We start from the raw sequence: 19,051 nt of genomic DNA on the forward strand, positions 1-19,051 counted from the left end.
GCTAGCCGGAGTTAAACCACTACAAGGTTCAAAGTTAAAATAATGATGGCAGCTTCTAATTTCTACTTATCATGAGTAGAATCAGGTAGGAGCAGGGAGTTTCATACTGCTTCAAGACCACCTTTAATACTTTACTAGGCTGTCAAGCAGTGTATTTGGTTTTAGAGGTATGTTATACCATATAGTGTTTTCCCTGTTCTTCTCCTCATCTACTAAATTAAGCCATGTATTTTTATGTTGCTATGTAGCACCAAAAGCTCATTAGATTTCCCACACACACAGGGATTTATTTTAGGGTAACAGAAATCTATTAGATTGTCTTTGGGATGTTTTCTTGATCACTGGGTACGTTAACTAGTCATTCAGTTCATCCTACAGTCCTGCTTCTGAACAAACTGGAAGTATTGCAGATGTAAAAGGACAGGAAAAAAAGACAAATACAAGTCAAAGAAGTGATTCAAAATATACTAGAAAAATATGAGACTGCAGATTCATCTTCTGTATAGCTAAACAAGTCTCTGGATCTCTCTGGAGGAAGTAATTTAATTCCCTGGCTCAACCCAGAAGCTATTCTACTTTGTATTTAAACATCAGCACATTGCTTCTAGCTGAAGACACCCCTGAACTGCAAACCAGGTTATGATTACAATATACTCTTACAATATACTGAAGGCAAGTATGTCTGTAAAAGTTCTGCATGCAGCTGGAGAAGAAAACAACAAAAAAACCCCAACCAACTTTGTACCACCTAGAACCCTTTCACAACGGGAACTTCAAATTTTTATTGTCACCCTTGTAAAGCAAGAAACAGTTCTCAGAAGGCATTATTACTTACTATCACACAGTTAGCTTCCAGAATCGACATACCTACTAAATTTCTTGGGACTTGTATAACATCTTCAGCAAATTCAAGGTAACTTCTTGCCTTTTTCACCGCATCTTGATCCTAAAATACAGAAATGAGATTCATTATGCCAAGTTTGATGGTTTTTTTCTTTCATTGTTCATTTGGGTTTTTTTCCTTTTTTCTCATTTGAAAGGCTAAAGAAGGGAACTTACCTCTCCATAAATATGGAATGTGCAAGTATCTTCATCCAGATCAATAGCAGTCACTCCAGGGACTTTTCTGGCTTGCTGAATATTAGCACCATGAGTGCCAATGGCCAAACCCATTAGGTCTTCACGTACAACAAACTGCTCGTGAAATCGTGATGCAAGTTGTCTAGAACTCTGAAGAAAAATGTAACGTTATTCTACTCGGCTTTGTAGTACACTGGAGAGGGAAATCAACATAAATATAGAGCCAATTCTTTAATCAGGTACTTGGCCTACTTATTTTAAAATCAATCCTTTTAATGAACTTATTTTCAGTTCAAAAACACCACGGAGGCTTCTTCACAAGTCCTAATATCACCTTTTATTATTAAACAATGCCAGCCTCTAGCTGTGTTGACACCTCTTTATTTTGAATTACCATAGAATTATCTACAGCTACCAAGTGTTACTAGGTAAGACAGCATTCGTCTCAGTTTGTAGAACAGGAGCTGTGTTGATTAGTAAAGCAAACTGTTACATCTTAGAAAAAAAAATGGTACCCATATCAACAGGTAGGGAGAAACAGCAGTAACTCAATCACTGGACACAAAAACTATATAAAAACAGTAACTGTGCACTTAAAAATAAAGTTAAGAATCTATGCCCAGACAACACAAAATTAAGGTGTAACTGCAATACATTGCTTGAATTCAGCAAAGAAGTATATTAAGAATTTCATCTAGGACTTACATTTGTACAAAAACCAGAAGGGTCAATCTGAGAACTTGTGAGATTGTCACATGCTATCAAGACAAAATTCCTTGTTTCAACAAGGCAGTAACAATGACTAAAGACTATACTGTTAAAACAACTTTCAACCATGTGTCTGAGGTTCAGTTACTCTGGAATTAAAAGCTTGGTTATTGTTTTGCAACTCTCATCCCCTCTGCATGCAACTGTTACGGTGTAATCAAACAACACAGACTGGCTTACAGATTCTCAGTGAAGATCTCCCCTATGTGAAATATGATACCAAGAGAGAAAAGAAAGCCAATAAAAAACTAACCAACTTTTGGATCTGGAAGAAGGTTTTCATAGTATAACTAGAAACTTGGATAAAACTTTGGCTCAGATTATTAGCATGAACAGACCTCATGAGTGCAAGGAAAAAACATTTGGGAAATTATGAACTGCATGCAGTTCAGACCTGTTAAGCAATGGGGAAACTGTTAAAAACAGAAACCACATATTTGAAAAGACTAAAACAATGACTTCTAAGTTTTCCTACACAGCCTCTTCATACTTTCAAAAAAAACAGATAGTTTTCTCATAGGATGCTTGTGCTATATGAAGCAGAAAGATCACTAAGTTTGGTCACCTGAGAACTAAAAGAAACACACAAAAACAAATCCGTAAGATATACATACAGAACACCACAGATATTGTTTATAACAACGAAGTTGTCAAAGTTACAGTACTTAAATCTACAGAGAAGAGAAAATACAAAAATTTGTACAGAAGTCATTATTTACCATGGCGAGTAAAATTCCTATACGAAATCGTGGATGCTGTCCACAAGCATCTGAGCATAACAGAACACAGGAAAGTAACAATACTGTAATGCACTGAGGGAAGATAAATTATCACAGTTGGAAATTCTCTGTTAAGTAAAATGAAAAGTGTTTTTCAATGAAGAAAAAAAAAAGATAAAGCTGTATGTTAACTTTCCAGAGCCAAGATATATAATCCTATACATGTTTCTGCATCACAATCGAAGCCGTAACTACTGTGGAGACATATTCAAGCACGCTTTAAATTAGCAGTTTATCCTCAGCAATGTAAGACCCTACAGAAGTTGAGAAATCATCAAGAAAGCGCCCACAACAAGCCCTACTATCCCAGCTAAATGGCTACTGTTATCTGACCTGCTCCTGCTTAAAGCTCTTCATAAATATCCTGTGCTGTCACTGTCACAGAGAACTGGCTACAGTAAGTGTAAGTATCCAAGTGTCATGAAATACTTCATACACTCAGAGAGCTCTATCAAGCACTTCATTAACTAAATTACAGACAACTGAGAGCAGATGTTATTTTAAATGCTCACATATCTACATTCTAACAGATAATCCAATTGCCACTTTACCAGTTGACATCTGTTACAGACCGCTCATGAGATCACAGAACAGGATGATCAAGTCAGTTGTATTAACAACTGATAATTATCTATGATATGCTGAAAAGATGAAGCTATATCATCTGCGAGGACCTTGGCTATGACAGTCAAACTGCAGTTATACTGCTTATACTAAAATATCATTAGCTTTTCTGTAAATCATGTATTACAAGATGTATTTTATTTAAACCTAGGATATTCTGTATTCTACCTCCCTCCAATATATTAGTATGAAAAAACTATGCAAACATTGTGTCAATACCTACTTAGAAGCCATGAGTGAATTGCATTTAGACAGAGTAAAATACAAATGGGAATGCAAAAGTACACTTGGAAATTAAGGCTTTTTATAATGTCAAAATAACAACTAAGCCACACCTGCTGGGAAAGAACACAAACAAAAAATACTTGTTTTTCACTTGATGCTCTAAAATCCACCTTTAAAAAGTAGAGCCATACAAGTCAAGAAGCTAATATTTGGAAAAGAAAGAAGGTAGAAGATACAACAAATGGAAAGGAAAAAAGCAAAACCAAATATCAAGAAGCTGGTGTAGTGATTATGGCGCAGAAAGCAGGAAAAGTAGAACTGCTAGAAGAAATACCATGGCAGACATTTAAAGTTCAGAGAGCCTAAGACACAGGAAAGAGCTTATTTGATGGAAACGATGAACTATTAATAATAATGCAGTAAAGCCCAAAGCATTCACTAAATATTTCTTCTGCAGATGGACATGTGCAGTCTGTTTGTGTCAGTGTCTCTACAGAAGTCACGAGTATGATTTTTACTATCTGAAGCTTTTCTTCTTAGATTTGGTTGAAAGTGATTTTCTATTCATTGCAAGTACAGGTAGCAAATGCCAACATGAAAAATACCACACAACTTTTGTCACACAAATCAGAGCTGTATTTATTTCAACCTTCTGTTAAGCACTGCTCAGGTAGAAACTAAAGTCCAATAATGGTTTTCTAGTGAGAACCACATCAACTTCTCAAGTCCCTGACAGTAGCAAAAACATTCAGCCTTACAACGACAGCAAGAATCCAAGGTTAGTTTGTGAAAGGAATCAATGACAACAGCTGTTGGTGCAAGCATTTGTGGGGGCATGTGGAGAGAATTAGCTCTAAAGAGGCTGCTGTTCTTCCCACCTCCAAAATAATACTTTGCACTTCAAGAGGTGAACTGCCCACACAATTGTCAGTTCTGGAGGAAGACAGGGAAGAACAGATTACTGAAGAGCTAATAGTGAGGTGCTCAAGAAGGAACACCAATGAGAAAAAACTCATCCTTTCTTCATGTTGAGAAAAGTCCAGACCCAAACAAACTTGGATTACAACTCTGAAATAGAGAAGTCAAGAGACTAAAAGGAAAGACAGAAGAGAGAACTTCTTGGAACAGTGAGTACACCTACTGGACACAAGAGGCCTGAACTACTACATCCCATCCCAATTCAAGCTGAAACCAAGTAGATGTAACCCTTGTGGTGGGGGGAATGAAACCTGTCTCTAAAGTAACAGAGCTGTTATACACCCATGTAAAACTGAATGACACTAGTTCAAGTGGTACTTCTAGTTCTTGACAGTGAATCTAAAAAGAAGTTTTCAGAAATGTTGCCTTTTTTCCCTGATTTCTAGATAGAATAAAAACCATGAAAAAAATGTTAATTTTGCAGTATAAAGATCCCCTTATTTCCCAGTCTACTCTTTTTGTTTTGTTGGGGGGTTTTTTGTTGTTTTTCTTCCCCCCTCCCCCCCGACAAGTATGAGTCAAGCTTCTTGCTAGTCAACACCCACTCTCCAGTCACAGGAATGTCAGAAGCTGTATCTACTCTAAGATGCTAACATTTTATCCATAGACAAACCCACCCCTTTGTACATCCTATCAACATCAGTCTCACCCCTTCCATCTTCCACCTCTCATTTTCACTGTGGTGTTGTGCAAGGTACAGTTCTAGTCCACCTCATAACCAGGTCCGTGCTGGTTTGACTTTGCTGCTAGCTGGGATTAAACCACAATGCCATATTCCCTCCCATCTATTTTTAAAAACAGTAATTCAAATATGTGCACTACTCACACAACAATGGCTAATTATTTGATGCTTCAAGCTATGAATGTGTATGTGTGTATATAGATACATTTGTATTTAACCCTGCACAAAATCCTGCTGCAGGTCCGTGCTGGTTTGACTTTGCTGCTAGCTGGGATTAAACCACAATGCCATATTCCCTCCCATCTATTTTTAAAAACAGTAATTCAAATATGTGCACTACTCACACAACAATGGCTAATTATTTGATGCTTCAAGCTATGAATGTGTATGTGTGTATATAGATACATTTGTATTTAACCCTGCACAAAATCCTGCTGAAGAACAGGCCCTTTAACCATAAACAACTTTGTTGGGTTACATCTCCATCTGCCTCGTTTTAACGAATAGAGTACTATTCGTTAAAACATAGTACGAATTAAATACTATTCTATTTAAGAATAGTATCAGTTCATAATAAGTACTTCCACCCCAATGCAAGTCCTACCAGCTAAGAAATGCAAGAGTATTTTTTGACTTTTACTCAAATTACTTCAGGGAATACAAACAACATACCTCCAGCTGTTTGCTAGCTTCTTCATTTCTCAGTATCAGGGATAACTTGGTGCGAAGACTTCGAAAGTGCATATCAATCAGCATATTTGCTCGCTTTGTTGTTACATCATTGATTGACTAAATTATTAATAAAGAAAACACAGTGGTTTACACATGAGCTTTTGAAACAAACCCCTGCTGATGGTATGGTTGGAGGTTTGTACTTACCAAAATAATAAGCTGGTGGTTTTCAGCATCATACGTTACAGAAAAAGCTCCAACTGCCTTTTTGAAGTCCTTATGTGCAGATTCTTTGGCACACCTAGGAAAAAAATGCTACAAAGTTATTTTAACTGCTGCATTTATGGCTCACAGCAAGAAAGATTAATTTCTAAATACAAAGAATCTAAATAAATATATCTAAAGCTTTTAATGCAGGTACTATTTTATTCTGTTATTTTGCTCATTTTTCTTTCATGTGTTTTCACATGACTAGGATTAGAAACATTTCAGAAGTTTTCTGCATGTACATATATGAAATGACAAAGCAGTTAAGCAAAACTGCATTAAAAAGCTGTAATTGTTACAATCAGCAAGTCCAGAATTTCAAACACACCATGAACCAGTATGTTGTGTGACTTCACTGGAGCCACTGCAGCATCCTAATGACCTTATGCTCATCTCGTAACATATTGTGCTTCTCTAGGCTCCTTCTGTCCACTCACTAGTGAACCTGTGTATTAGAACACCAACTTGACAAGTTCTTAGTTTAACCTGAATTTATAGCTTATTCCACACTGGGGCACTAAAATGTAGCTCTCACAAGGAGAAGGTGATCTGATGCTAAAAAAGGAAAGTTGATATTAATCTACGTGTTAGAGCTATAGCTACATAAGAATGACATGTCCATGTTCCAGGAGAAAACCAGCTGTTTCTATCTCATGCTACGGGAGGTTTGATTATAGCACAGCTATTCCCATAGCCATCATCAGAACGCATTACACCCTACAACATAAGGCAGCACTTCTTTTTGTCATTAAATACCAACTTGCACAGACTGTCAGATACTCTATCAATGAAAGAGTGACAACTTGAAAGTTATCAATAAAGTTGACAAAGAACGGATTCAGATTAATCTGTGCACATCACTGAAGAGCTGTATGAACAAAAATCTTAATCTATAATGCACACAAACCTTGAAGGAAGTACTTCCTCCTCCAAAACTAAACTGCGTTTAATAATCTTTGCTTCTGAAGTATGAGCATGTCCACATTTGTATTTTCTACATTCTTATATGAAAAATTTAGAAGTTAATTTAAAGCAGTAGGAACATTAGGCTCAAGAAGTTACACACGACTGGAAAAAGAAATGTTTGTACTTACATTTGCCGTAAGTCTTCTGGAACTGCCAGTTTGATTTTATGGAAAGTATCTTTTGTTGCGGGTTTATTGGGGTTCACAGATCTCAAACGCTCAATTGTGACAATTTCATTGTACGTAGCATCACAGGCTGCGTATTCTATTACGTAGAACTGATAAAAACAATAAAATCACCAAAGCCATACATTTTATGACAAGAGTAAGCATTACACTATTAAGTGAAAAGCACTTTTGTTAACTGTGACAGTCAAATTTGAACTTTTTAGGTTGAGGTTAACAGAAATTGCAACAGTCCCAATAAAGAAACTCTTTGAAAATGAAGAGGGACAAGTTAAAAACACTGTTCACATCAATATAAAAAATAACACATGAAAAAAAAGTATAAATAAATATTAAAATAAATATATGTATATATATATGCATATTCCTACCTCACCCTTTATCATTCTCACTTTAGCCAACCACCAACAGCAGGGCTCTTTTTCATTTGCTCTGGAATAAACCTAAACAAAACACGCAGATTATCTGTAGCATTCTTAAGACATTGCAAGAGCTGACACTAACCAATATGACAAGGAACAAGATCCAGCAAAACTGTTGGTAGATGAAGTTTCTAGCCTAAGCACTACATAGCAAGCATCTTAACAGCTGAAATGTCTACTGCAAGTACAGGTAAGATATGAAATTATGTATATAAGATTGTACAGATGAATAGTATTGAACCCTATCTACTGGCATTAGTTGTTTCAGTCTTGCATACAATGGGAAGAGAGCAAATTCAACCTTTTACATCTGTCAATATTCAACCAACAATATGTCTAATTGTGTGTAAGTCTGAATAGGTCCTACCAGGAGGTGGAAGGGAAGGGGCACATATCTACACTGCTTTAGCACAAACATGACATCAACCACATCGACACGGAAGAAGTTTTGCCATTTTCTTACATTTCACATCAAAAATAAACCACATGCAAGCAAAATGCAAAGTTCTCTTTTTTTAAAGCAATTATTTATCCATAGACAAACCCATCCCTTTGTACGTCCTACCAACATCAGTCTCACCCCTTCCATCTCTCATTTTTACTGTGGTGTTGTGCCAGATACAGTTCTAGTCCACCTTAGTACCAGGTCCATGGTGGTTTGACTTTGTTGCTAGCTGGGATTAAACCACAACAATGCCATATTCCCTCCCATCTATTTTTAAAAACAGTAATTCAAAGCTATTGAATATGTGGCATGCAACAATGGCTAATTATTTGATGCTTCAAACTATAAAAGAAATTTTATAAAATTTATAATTTCATAAAATAAGAAAGTTTTAGGAAATGTCCAGTATTGAAGACAGTCTCTCTGTATATATACATACATGTTTACATATAGATATGTGTTTTTGTATTTTATGTACACAAGTAGAGCACAAATTATCTTGTTCAGCTTGAACTTATGGTAATGTAAACATTATTAATTCTTCAGCTCAAAGTTACAGTCCAGCACCTATTTCTGGATTAATTCAATTCTGACAAATAACTTATCTTTGATCAAAGAAACGTTGATCATATCTGCAAGTCAGCATGGAAGCCATGTTACAAAAAATTCCAAACCAGCTGTATGATTTACAACTGTCAAAATCTCTTTCTGATGACATGCTAGACATTGTGTTTTACGTAATACTTGGAATCAAAAGAGGTGACAGCATGTAACTCAGAAGCAAACCTTCCACTGGCTTGACTGACATTTTTCACCGAGTTCTCTCACTTCTCAGAACAAATGTTATTAATGGAGCATACATACCTCTACTTCATCACTTTCATTGATATCTTTATTATAGCCTGCCGGTGGCGGAAACCTCACATCGTGGAATGGTATTTGTCTCTCTGGCTGCCAGCTACAAATAAAAATAGTGAGTGGCCTAAGTATTTTCACCATCTTTGTAAATAGAAAGCAAACTTTTTCAACTAATTAATGTCAAATTCTTAAATTTTGTAGAGCTTTCGTGCATATATGCATTAAAGGTATGTGATCCAATGTATATATAATACGAAGAAACACACCTAAGTGACTATTAAGCATCTCAAGTGATTCCCTGATGCTACCTGCACTCTTGAAGTAAAAACTGCTGCTGAAAGATTTCATTTACAGTTATAAGTTTTAACCCTAACATTAGAAACACAGATTAAAAAAAATGTTTCAGAACACGTTTGGACAATTCCTTCAAAACAACGCTATTTCTTCTTTCTTCGGTTCTACTATAGATTATGAAAACTTGACCAGGATTCAGTCTGAATACAGTTTCAATTTTCAGTTTCTTTAGTAAAGACTGGATAAAATGAGCACGGCAAGAAAATATTATTTTTAAAGAAATTAAAAGCAATTTTCAAAATACAACAGATGATGCCATAACAAAGATAAACAGGAAAAAGTATATAGCAGCGTGTTATTTCCTTCCTGAAGGAAATGAAACCTAAACTAAATGCTATCATGGAAGATTAACTTATTATGCCCTCAAATGATGGGAAAAATGGTATTTATTACTTACCAATGGAACAAATTTTTTAATAATGTAATCTGCTAAATCTGAAGAAAGACTTTCACATGAGAAAAGAGGCAGTCATGGTACCACAGCTGACTTATTCAAACATGCGCTGTCATCATGTAAGCTCAGTAACACACTTATCTTCCCAACAAACCCCATGTTACTACAGTTTTGTACTTTAAAATATTTAAATAATTAAAAGCATCTATGCAGATATGTCACAACACAGTAAATATCAAACAGAGTTCTAAAAGATGATAGCAGCAGGCTTAGAGTATCTGGAAGATGCTACTCTACTAAGTTATATTTAGGTTAATCACATGCAAGGTTGATACTCATCATTTATAGGTATAACATCAGCAATACACTTACTTGTTCTCAAATGCAACTGTTATAGAATCTTCATGCACATCCTTTACGAATGCCTGTGTAGAAAAAAAAAAGTGTAATTATGGTATGTTATGGATATTTTAAACCTGTACAACAACTTACTTTCACAAATATTGCTGAAACTCAAAATGTAAGTATGCTTTCAAGTTAGCCCTTTAAATTCTGCAACAGACCTATGCAACATGCACACTGAAAGCTGGTAACGTCCTTGGGTTCATTCATGAGTGACAATGTGCTGATACATAGACAGAACGCCCAAGCTACACCTGCATTCTTCCCTACTCTCCAGAAACAATGGGAGAGGCTATGAACAAATGACACGATCATTCTGAAAATGTTTGCTTTCATAACCACAGTTGTATTTTGACAGGAGTAGAAATTAAACCACACCAGCACTCCTTAAAAGAACCAAAACAAAACCAAAAAAACCAAAAACAACACACCACAACCAAGAAAACTCCTGTTTCTTCTCACTTTTATGTCAAGGCAAGTTTGTATATCATACTCTCAAAATCCAGCAAGATGCATTTTGGCAGTTTTCCCGTTATTGACTTCATTACACAACTTCCATAGTGCAAAACTGAAGATAAACACCCTGCAGCCTTCCTTCACTTTTGTTTTGGGGATGGATAGCAGTTGTGCCATCCCATGCATCCCATGTCTCCCACACAACCACAATGCAGAGTACAGAACCATGATTCAGCACCGAGAGGGCTTTTCCGGCCTTACGTACTCCACTGACTGACCTTTGATCAATTTTCAGCTTTAAGCCCAAATGTCCCCTCTCCCCTACAGAACATTAAGATCAATACTCTAAGAACTTTAGGAGATACCAATGGAAATAGTTTTTATAGCCTCAAATGATGGAGGTCATGGGACAACCAGGGATGAAACGGTTGTTGTGGTGTGGGGGGGGTTTTGTTTTTTTTTTTTTTTTTTTTTGGTGGTTTCTGGCTTTTTAAAAGTATCTTTACAGACTTCTGAAACAGATAAACATTGGTGAAGAGCTGAGTATTCCATTAACATTTGTCTACATATAGTATAACCCTGCAAGCAAGTCAGATAAAAGCTGATAAGCAAATCTGAGTATAAAAGCTTGTTCTACAAATGGAGATCAGTCTCCGCAGACCAAAAAAACTCGGAGTAAATTGAAAATAATTTAGCAATAACTACTGCTTCTGAAGAATTAATGAACTGTGGAACATTTTATTATCTTCATACTTCCAATTTCCAAGACAAGAACAGCTCTTATATCTTACAAGAAGGTAAAAGTTTCTTTCTCATATGGAATCTAAACAGTTTTAAAAATTCTTCTGATATTTTTCCCTTATAAAAGTATTCCCAAATATTTCCTGAGTTGCAGCAGTATCTCAGTGAAGAGCAATACCAGATGACTGACAGAGCTCCAAAAACTGATTATACTAAAATTAATCAGTATATGCACGTGTCATTACTCAGAGACATTCAGTACAAGACAGAAGTGCAGTACTAGTTAGTATCTGAAAATAACTAAGGCTACCTTGAATAGAAGTCAAAGCAAAGCCATACTGAAAACAGCAAAAAGTGGTTACATATCTTGCTCACCTCTCAATACTGTAAGAATAAGGGTTCCAGAAAGTTTATTGTTCCTAGCATCCAAAGGATATTTAAAACAGTCTCCAGTAGTATTTACATAATTATGTATTTATTTCAGAATTTTAAGATACTCTTTCCAAGGGGATTATAGCTGATATTTAACAACATGATACAAAACAGATTTAAGCCTACATCTCAGGATCATGTTGATAGTAGTACAGAAATGCTATTTACATAAAGAGGCAACAGAACTTCCAGTTGATCATTATGGATCCTGAACATTTAATCTAATGTTTCATATTGCTGTGTCTTCTGTAAAAAAATTCCAGAACTGAATATGCACTTGAAAAATACTGTGGTAGTCCTGACTCATTTCGTCACATTACAGACATCACCTTCAAAGACTCCACCCACATTTCTTCCTATCATAGAAACATAGAATGGTTTGGGTTGGTTTGTCAGGTAGTTCTGAAGCACCTATTCTTATAAATGTAGCAGAAATAGATGTCTTTAATACCTGAAAAATACTGTAATCATTTCCAAGTATTTGGTATGACTCCTTCACGTCACACATGAGAAAAGGATAGGACTTAGCATTATTAGCAACACTCGAGTACACAAAAGCAGAGATCATTCCATAAAGCAAATACAACAGAAATGACATCAACACCACTTAACAGCCTTGAGGAAAACAGGTAAGAGTAACACAAGACCATGCCCTGAGAAATAATTTGTTGATACTTGATTTTCTCATATTCATGAAATAGCAAAAAATCACTTCTGCTATGAAAGACACTTTTGGAGAAGACATCATCCCCTTCACGGTAATAAACACACCAAAGGATGCTCTAAATAGTACTCTCCAAAGATTACAGCAAACGACAGAAAAATACATAAGCACAGCAAAGAGCAGTGATACATCTCATATTCATATGTGACAGCTCATAACATCCAAGTCATCTTAAGTAGAACCCTAGTGACTGCAGCAATATATGTAACTAGAGCCCACCACTCATAAGTCAAACAGATAGTGACAGAAATAAATGCAATTTACCAAGTTGAAGACTACCTTAAGACCTTTAAACAGTCTAGTAGTTATATCTGGAAAAACTAAAACTTGGGACACATAACTAGTTGAAAGAGTATCAAACTACGCTGTCTTGTTTAAGCTCTCCTTAAACAGGTCTTCAATACTGCTTTGGTCACAATCCAGAAACCTGAAAGAACCTAAACCAGGAACATTAAGCATAAATGTTGACCAAACACAGGTAGTATCAATACAGATAATGCTAGCAAAAATTGTAAGACAGAGAATTTCTTTGGTTTATACCAAGGGCGGACAACTCAACAACAGAAACAGATGGAATACCTGGTTTCCACTTTACCCAGGCCAAAAAAGTAGATGTCATACCACTGTTCTTTGCCTTTTAATTTCCAGCCTTGCAAAATTACAAAAATTCATTATGGTGAACTTTTAATTAATTACAAAGTGAATGATGCCTTGACAAATACTTATTTCCAAATATGCAAAATAAATAAAACTACTGCCTACCTCCATGAGACATTTATGTTTAAAAAACCAATTAAACAAACAAACTGTATTAATAGACTAAATATCACAAAATGGTTGGAAGGGACTTGAAAGATCACCTAGTTCCACCCCCCCTGCCATGGGCAGGGACACCCTTCACTAGACCAGGTTGCTCCAAGCCTCATCCAGTCTGGCCCTAAACAGTTCCAGGGATGAGGCATCCACAGCTTCCGCGGGAAACCTGTTCCAGTGCCTCCCCACCCTCTCTGGGAAGAACTTCTTCCTCAGATCTAATCTAAATCTCCCCAATTTCAATTTAAACCTGTTCCCCCTTGTCCTGTCCCTACAGGCCCTTGTAAAAAGTCCCCCCCAGCTTCTTTGTAGCCCCTCCAGGTACTGGAAGGTGCTATAAGGTCTCCCCGGAGCCTTCTCTTCTCCAGGCTGAACAAGCCCAATCCTCTCAGCCTGTCCCCATGGCAGAGGTGCTCCAGCCCGCTGAGCATCTTTGTGGCCTCCTCTGGACTCACTCCAACCGGTCGATATCCTTCTGATGTTGAGGGCTCCACAGCTGGATGCAGCACTCCAGGCAAGGTCTCACAAGAGCAGAGTAGAGAGGGAGAATTGCCTCCCTCAACCTGCTGGCCACGCTGCTCTGGATACAGCCAAGGATACGGTTGGTTTTCTGGGCTACCACTGCACACTGCTGGCTCATGCCCAGCTTTTCATCCACCAGCACCTTCAAGTCCTTCTCCTCAGGGCTGCTCTCCATCCATTCTCCAGCCAGTCTGTACTTGTATTTGGGATTGACCCAACCCAGGTGCAGGACCTTGCCCTTGGCGTTGTTGAACTCCGTGAGGTTGGCACAGTCCCACCTCTCCAGCCTGTCCAGGTCCCTCTGGATAACATCCCTTCCCTCCAGCGTGTCGACCGTCCACACAGCTTGGTGTCATTGCCAAACTTGCTGAGGGTGCACTTAATTGCACCGTCCATATCACTGACGATGATATTGAATAGGGCTTGTCCCAACACCAACCCTGAGGAACACCACTTCTCTCCACCCAGAACACTGAGCCACTGACCACAACACTGAGTGCGACCGTCCAGCCAATTCCTTAGCCACCAAGTGGTCCATCCATCAAATCCATGCCTCTCCAATTTAGAGACAACAAGGTCATGTGGGACAGTGCCAAATGCTTTAGAAAAGTCCAGTTAGATTATGGCGGCTGACCTTCCTTTATCCAACAAGGATATGACCTCACTGTAGAACGTCATCATATTCGTCTGGCATGATCTGCCCTCTCTGAAGCCATGTTGGCTGTCACCCATCATCTCGTTTTCTCTGTGCCTTAGCATGGTTTCCAGGAGGATCTGCTCCATCATCTTGCCAGGAGCAGAGGTGAGACTGACTGGCCTGTAGTTCCTCTTCCCTTTTTCCTTTCTTTTAAAGATGGGGGTTATGTTTCCCCTTTTCCAATCAGTGGAACTCCACCAGACTGCTACAGCTTCTCAAATATGATGCACAGTAGCTTACATACTTGGTTGTCTAATTCCATCTACCCATAGAATAGCTGTTTTCCTTGTTCTTCAGTCTCTTGTGACAGAGAAGAATGTCAGAGATGGTTACCACATCAATTCTTCACAGTCTGTATCATAGTATTACATCAATTTTCCGCTACTATAAATATTTTAACAGATCTGTAGTAAGCAAAATGTGTTTGGACTCTACAGCGCAATGTATTTGTATACTTCTAAGTAAAAAATAGTTTTTTTTGAAACATTTCCATTAAAAAAATAATACTTCAGCTTTAATTTTAGCTTTTCAAATCCATTAATGGTTATGCAAACTGTTTGGTTTCCTTTATTCTGCAATGTGTGTAAAATTACACACAATGCTTAAAAGAAATGAGACCTTTAATACCATAAGCCGAATTCACAGACAGAGGACAAGTCAGCCCCAAGTGGCAGTAAAAGTAGGAATTAGCTACTGATTTGACACAAAGTATTATGAGAAGTACAGTAAGCACCCATTAGTCTTTATTTCAAAAAAGAGTACAAGTTGGGCGTGGAAATTCAAAGATAAAGGTGGATGTATGAGAGTTGGTAATACATGCCAAAGAAGGGACAGAACATAGGCCATGATGAATGTGAACAGTTGGGAAAATACGCTTTTTAAGATAAAAAAATGCTACGTCGATACAAATGTGCACCTACTGTTTGCATAACAGTAGGGTAACATTTCATACCTGTTGGAAGGGAAAAAGTCACAGAGGAACTCACATGGCTAATCAAATCGGAGAAAGGCAGGCCACACAAAGGAACAGCATAGGGGAAGAAGAACAGTCACAGAAATGGTAACTGAATGAGGGAAAAGGGTACAGGCTATCATCCTCAGAAGGGTTGAGTAGACAGGCTTGTGAATGTTCAAAGAGACTGGAGATATTTGCTGAGGGTACAGCTGTATGGAACAATGAAAAGAAAATTAAAAATTGATACAGAATGCAACAGGAGACCAAAGGAACAGTTGTTAATAGCGAGACCTGAAGGAATAAGAATTAAGTTTAATGATTTTGTAGCTTCAACAAAATCATGAGAAGTATCTATAAAACCAAGGAAACAATGGCAAAGTGCTGAAATTCTGGGATAAAAAGTGTAAGACTTAACAAGGTTATAGAGCAAGAAGTAGTAAAAATTGGTTGCAAACATACAGATATTGACAGCAAACATAATACCCAAACAGGATGCTTTCCATCTTTCACAGAGGACACAAGAGAATCACTCCCAAACTGGAAAAGAAAAATCAATCCTATGCTGGATAGGCATCAAACATGTCCCCTTTTAGAGAGAAATAATATCTAAAACTAGTCTTGGAAAGATTAGGCAAAAGGACTCTACTAGTCCTCTGAAAATGAGATACAAACTTCAAACCCCAATTTACTACACCTATACAAGAAAAGAATTGAAAAGATGTAAGCTAAGACCAAGTATCTGCAGAAGTCAGTTACTTAGCCGTGACCTGCAAAAAGGCAGTTATCCCCCTTAGGATTCAAAGTCATTGTGGTTTGTTGGACCAGTCTTCTTAAAATAAGCAAGGGAATCTAAAAGATTCTGGGCCCAGCAACATACCAAGTCATGACTAAGCATCTCTAGGTACTGGATTGTCAATTATCCCTGGATCATGCTCACTGACTGCACTGCACTTTCCATGGAATAATTCAACTTACCCAAGGAGAAAAAAAATAACGGAAGTATGAAGCATTTACCAAGTGGCATTTTAAATCCATTCAAAAGAACTCATCTCCACTACAGCGCTCACACCTACACACTCTACCGCTCTGTGAAACGCAGTGCACCTGACCGGTATGAAATGTCCCTTCAGATCTCCTAGCTGAGTGTGAATGCATCCCCACACCATCTCCTACGTTTTGTGTGGAACATGATCCCTCCAGATGTCTCTCAATGCATTCTGGATCAAGTCCCACAAGTAACACAAGCAGAAAGAAGACTGGTTTATTATTCTCTGTAGGGCTTAGGTGACAATTAGGCACTAGTTTTGTACTGTCAAGATCAAGATACTGCTGGGTGCATTCAAAAATGAAAATAAGTGCTTAGGGACTTGAATTTATAAGGTACTCATAGGACCAGGAGAATATGAAAACCTGAAGTAGCAATTAGGTACCTACTTCCGCCACTCAGTCCATTCATGACTAGCAGCCTCATATTCCCCCCTCCATGTCTTAGTATCAAGATAGAGTTGTATTTTTCCAAAACATTTGTGATAATTTAAGATCATCAGAATATGTAAGTTACCAGTAAACTGTGAGATTGAATAAAAGAATTGTTTTGCTTTTGCTTTTTCTGCAGTGTTACTGTTGTAAAAACATTTCTCAGGAGGCTGCTTAAAGAAACTTTTCAAATGAAAAAAAAAGTCATCTTGCAATTAAGTCTGCACTTGACATCATCACACACTCTGGGTCAACCAATTAATTTTATAATCAAATTCCTCATCTGCCAGACAGGCATAAATCTTACAAGAAAACATTTAGATAAATTACTTCATAATAGACTGATACTGAGGCACTATGATGAAAGAAAAAATTGTACCTAGAATTCAAGTAATTCAGTCTAGAGGAAAATTGTCAATTTACAGTACATATTATTACATGAGGGTTAAAAAAAAACCCCTAACTTCTCTGAGTTTAAATAAAAAGTTGCTGCACATCTCCTAAGTATGCTGCTCCATAACCAAGAGGACTTGGCTAAATTAAAAGACAAAAAAAATCCTATGTTTTCACCTGAACTACAACCAGAAGTGTTGGTGTGTTACAGACATACACAGGACCACAGGATATAAAAATTGAATGAAATTAAAGAAAGTTACAAAAACTTTAATTACTCTCAGGCTTCTCTGATAATATTTGTCACTAAAGAATACACAATGTCATTTTTCTCATAATCTATTTTGCATGATTGTGTAAATATTCTCACATAATTTGATAAAAGCCTCATTAGAGGTTCTCTTATGCAACATATTTATGAATTCTGCTTCCTTTGAGTGAACACTGTATCTTTACAAATGTAAAGCTGATTTTTGAAAGTGCTAAATAATTTAATTCCAGGAAGCAATATACAGATCTAGGACTTTGGCTACAAACCCACAGGATGCTTATTTACCACATTTGCAGACTTATTTCATACACACTTAAAAAAAATTATTTTCAGAATAAGATATTATCACATGTATTTTAAAAATAAGCTTTTAAGAGGTCTTTTTTTCTTAGAAACACTGAGAGATGTTGGGACTATACTATTTGGGTACCAACCTATCCTACCACATGAACATCAGAGTGTGAAGTTCTACTTGTTCCTTCCTTGTTAACATAAATACGGGCTGTCGCAAAATAACTAGGCCGGATTTTCAAAGTACTGAGAATGATGGTAGACTTGCAGAAACCAATCCTGGACTGTTTCCGGTATGTTGATAACAGATCAATGATAGCAGGCCCAAACGCACTGTGTCCAAATTTATTTTTCTGTGAATAGGGTAAACCCACAAATTACACCCTATTAATATGCTGATTAATACAACCCAACTTATGCAAAGCCACAGCAATACTACACAGAATTAATAAAAATACTAAGTACTCAGCATGTATGCTCAAGACTCAGCGATGGCTTTATTCAGCATCAGCACAGGGCTTGGCCACAAACATGGAATGCCATTAAGCAGTTTCAGTAAGAAGTACATTTGATAATTAAATGTGTTTAGCAAGTCAGCACATATATATTTGGTCAAGCAATGCTCTCTTTAGTATCAGCAGGCAGCGTGCCCTGCCGTGGCATTAAGAGCAGGAATCCACGACAGCATTTTATCATGAACGTGTATTTAACACGGGCTCCCCCTCCTCCCCCGCCTTAAACGCCGTTCACTAGCAGTGCCGCTCTCCTGGAAACCTAGAGAGCGAGAAAGACTCTCCTTAAGTAGCGACAAAAGCTGAGGATTTAGCAATTAATGCCCCATCCCTGATCCTCGCTTCAGCGCCAAGGAGAAGGCGGCCCAGGGCGCTCGGCGCCTCCTCGCACACCGGCGGCGCGAGGGCCTCCTCTTCCCACAATAGGGGGAAGGCCCGCGGCCTCCTCGGGCGCCGGGGCCCTCTCTCGTCTTCCCTCTCTCCTCCCTCACCAGGCCTCGAGTTCCCTCGGGCGGCGGCGGCTCCCGGGTCCACCTACCCCAGAGGCCCAGTTCCCTCTCCCCAGGCACTGAGAGGGACCCGTCGAGGCCTCCACCCCTGCCCCACTCATCCTCATCCTTCTCTCCTTCCTGCCCCGGGGCCTCCGCTTTCCCTCAGAGCGGGGAGG

The 19,051-nt window shown here is 37.9% G+C and overlaps 1 protein-coding gene across 1 annotated transcript; it reads right to left on the minus strand.

Moving 5' to 3' along the window:
• Positions 1-835: 835 nt before the first annotated feature.
• Positions 836-12,080, minus strand: LOC104511121 (fragile X mental retardation protein 1 homolog; the record flags this gene model as incomplete). The annotated part of the gene is made up of 9 exons (XM_010153597.1): positions 12,060-12,080; positions 10,072-10,124; positions 8,958-9,051; positions 7,598-7,669; positions 7,170-7,318; positions 6,016-6,109; positions 5,809-5,925; positions 1,060-1,230; positions 836-946 (listed from the first exon to the last, which is right to left on the minus strand). Coding segments are annotated over exons 1-9 (882 nt in total), but the record flags the coding sequence as incomplete, so codon positions are not given.
• Positions 12,081-19,051: the final 6,971 nt, after the last annotated feature.

Source organism: Eurypyga helias, unplaced genomic scaffold, assembly GCF_000690775.1.
Source record: "Eurypyga helias isolate BGI_N326 unplaced genomic scaffold, ASM69077v1 scaffold17656, whole genome shotgun sequence".
Lineage (NCBI taxonomy): Eukaryota > Metazoa > Chordata > Aves > Eurypygiformes > Eurypygidae > Eurypyga > Eurypyga helias.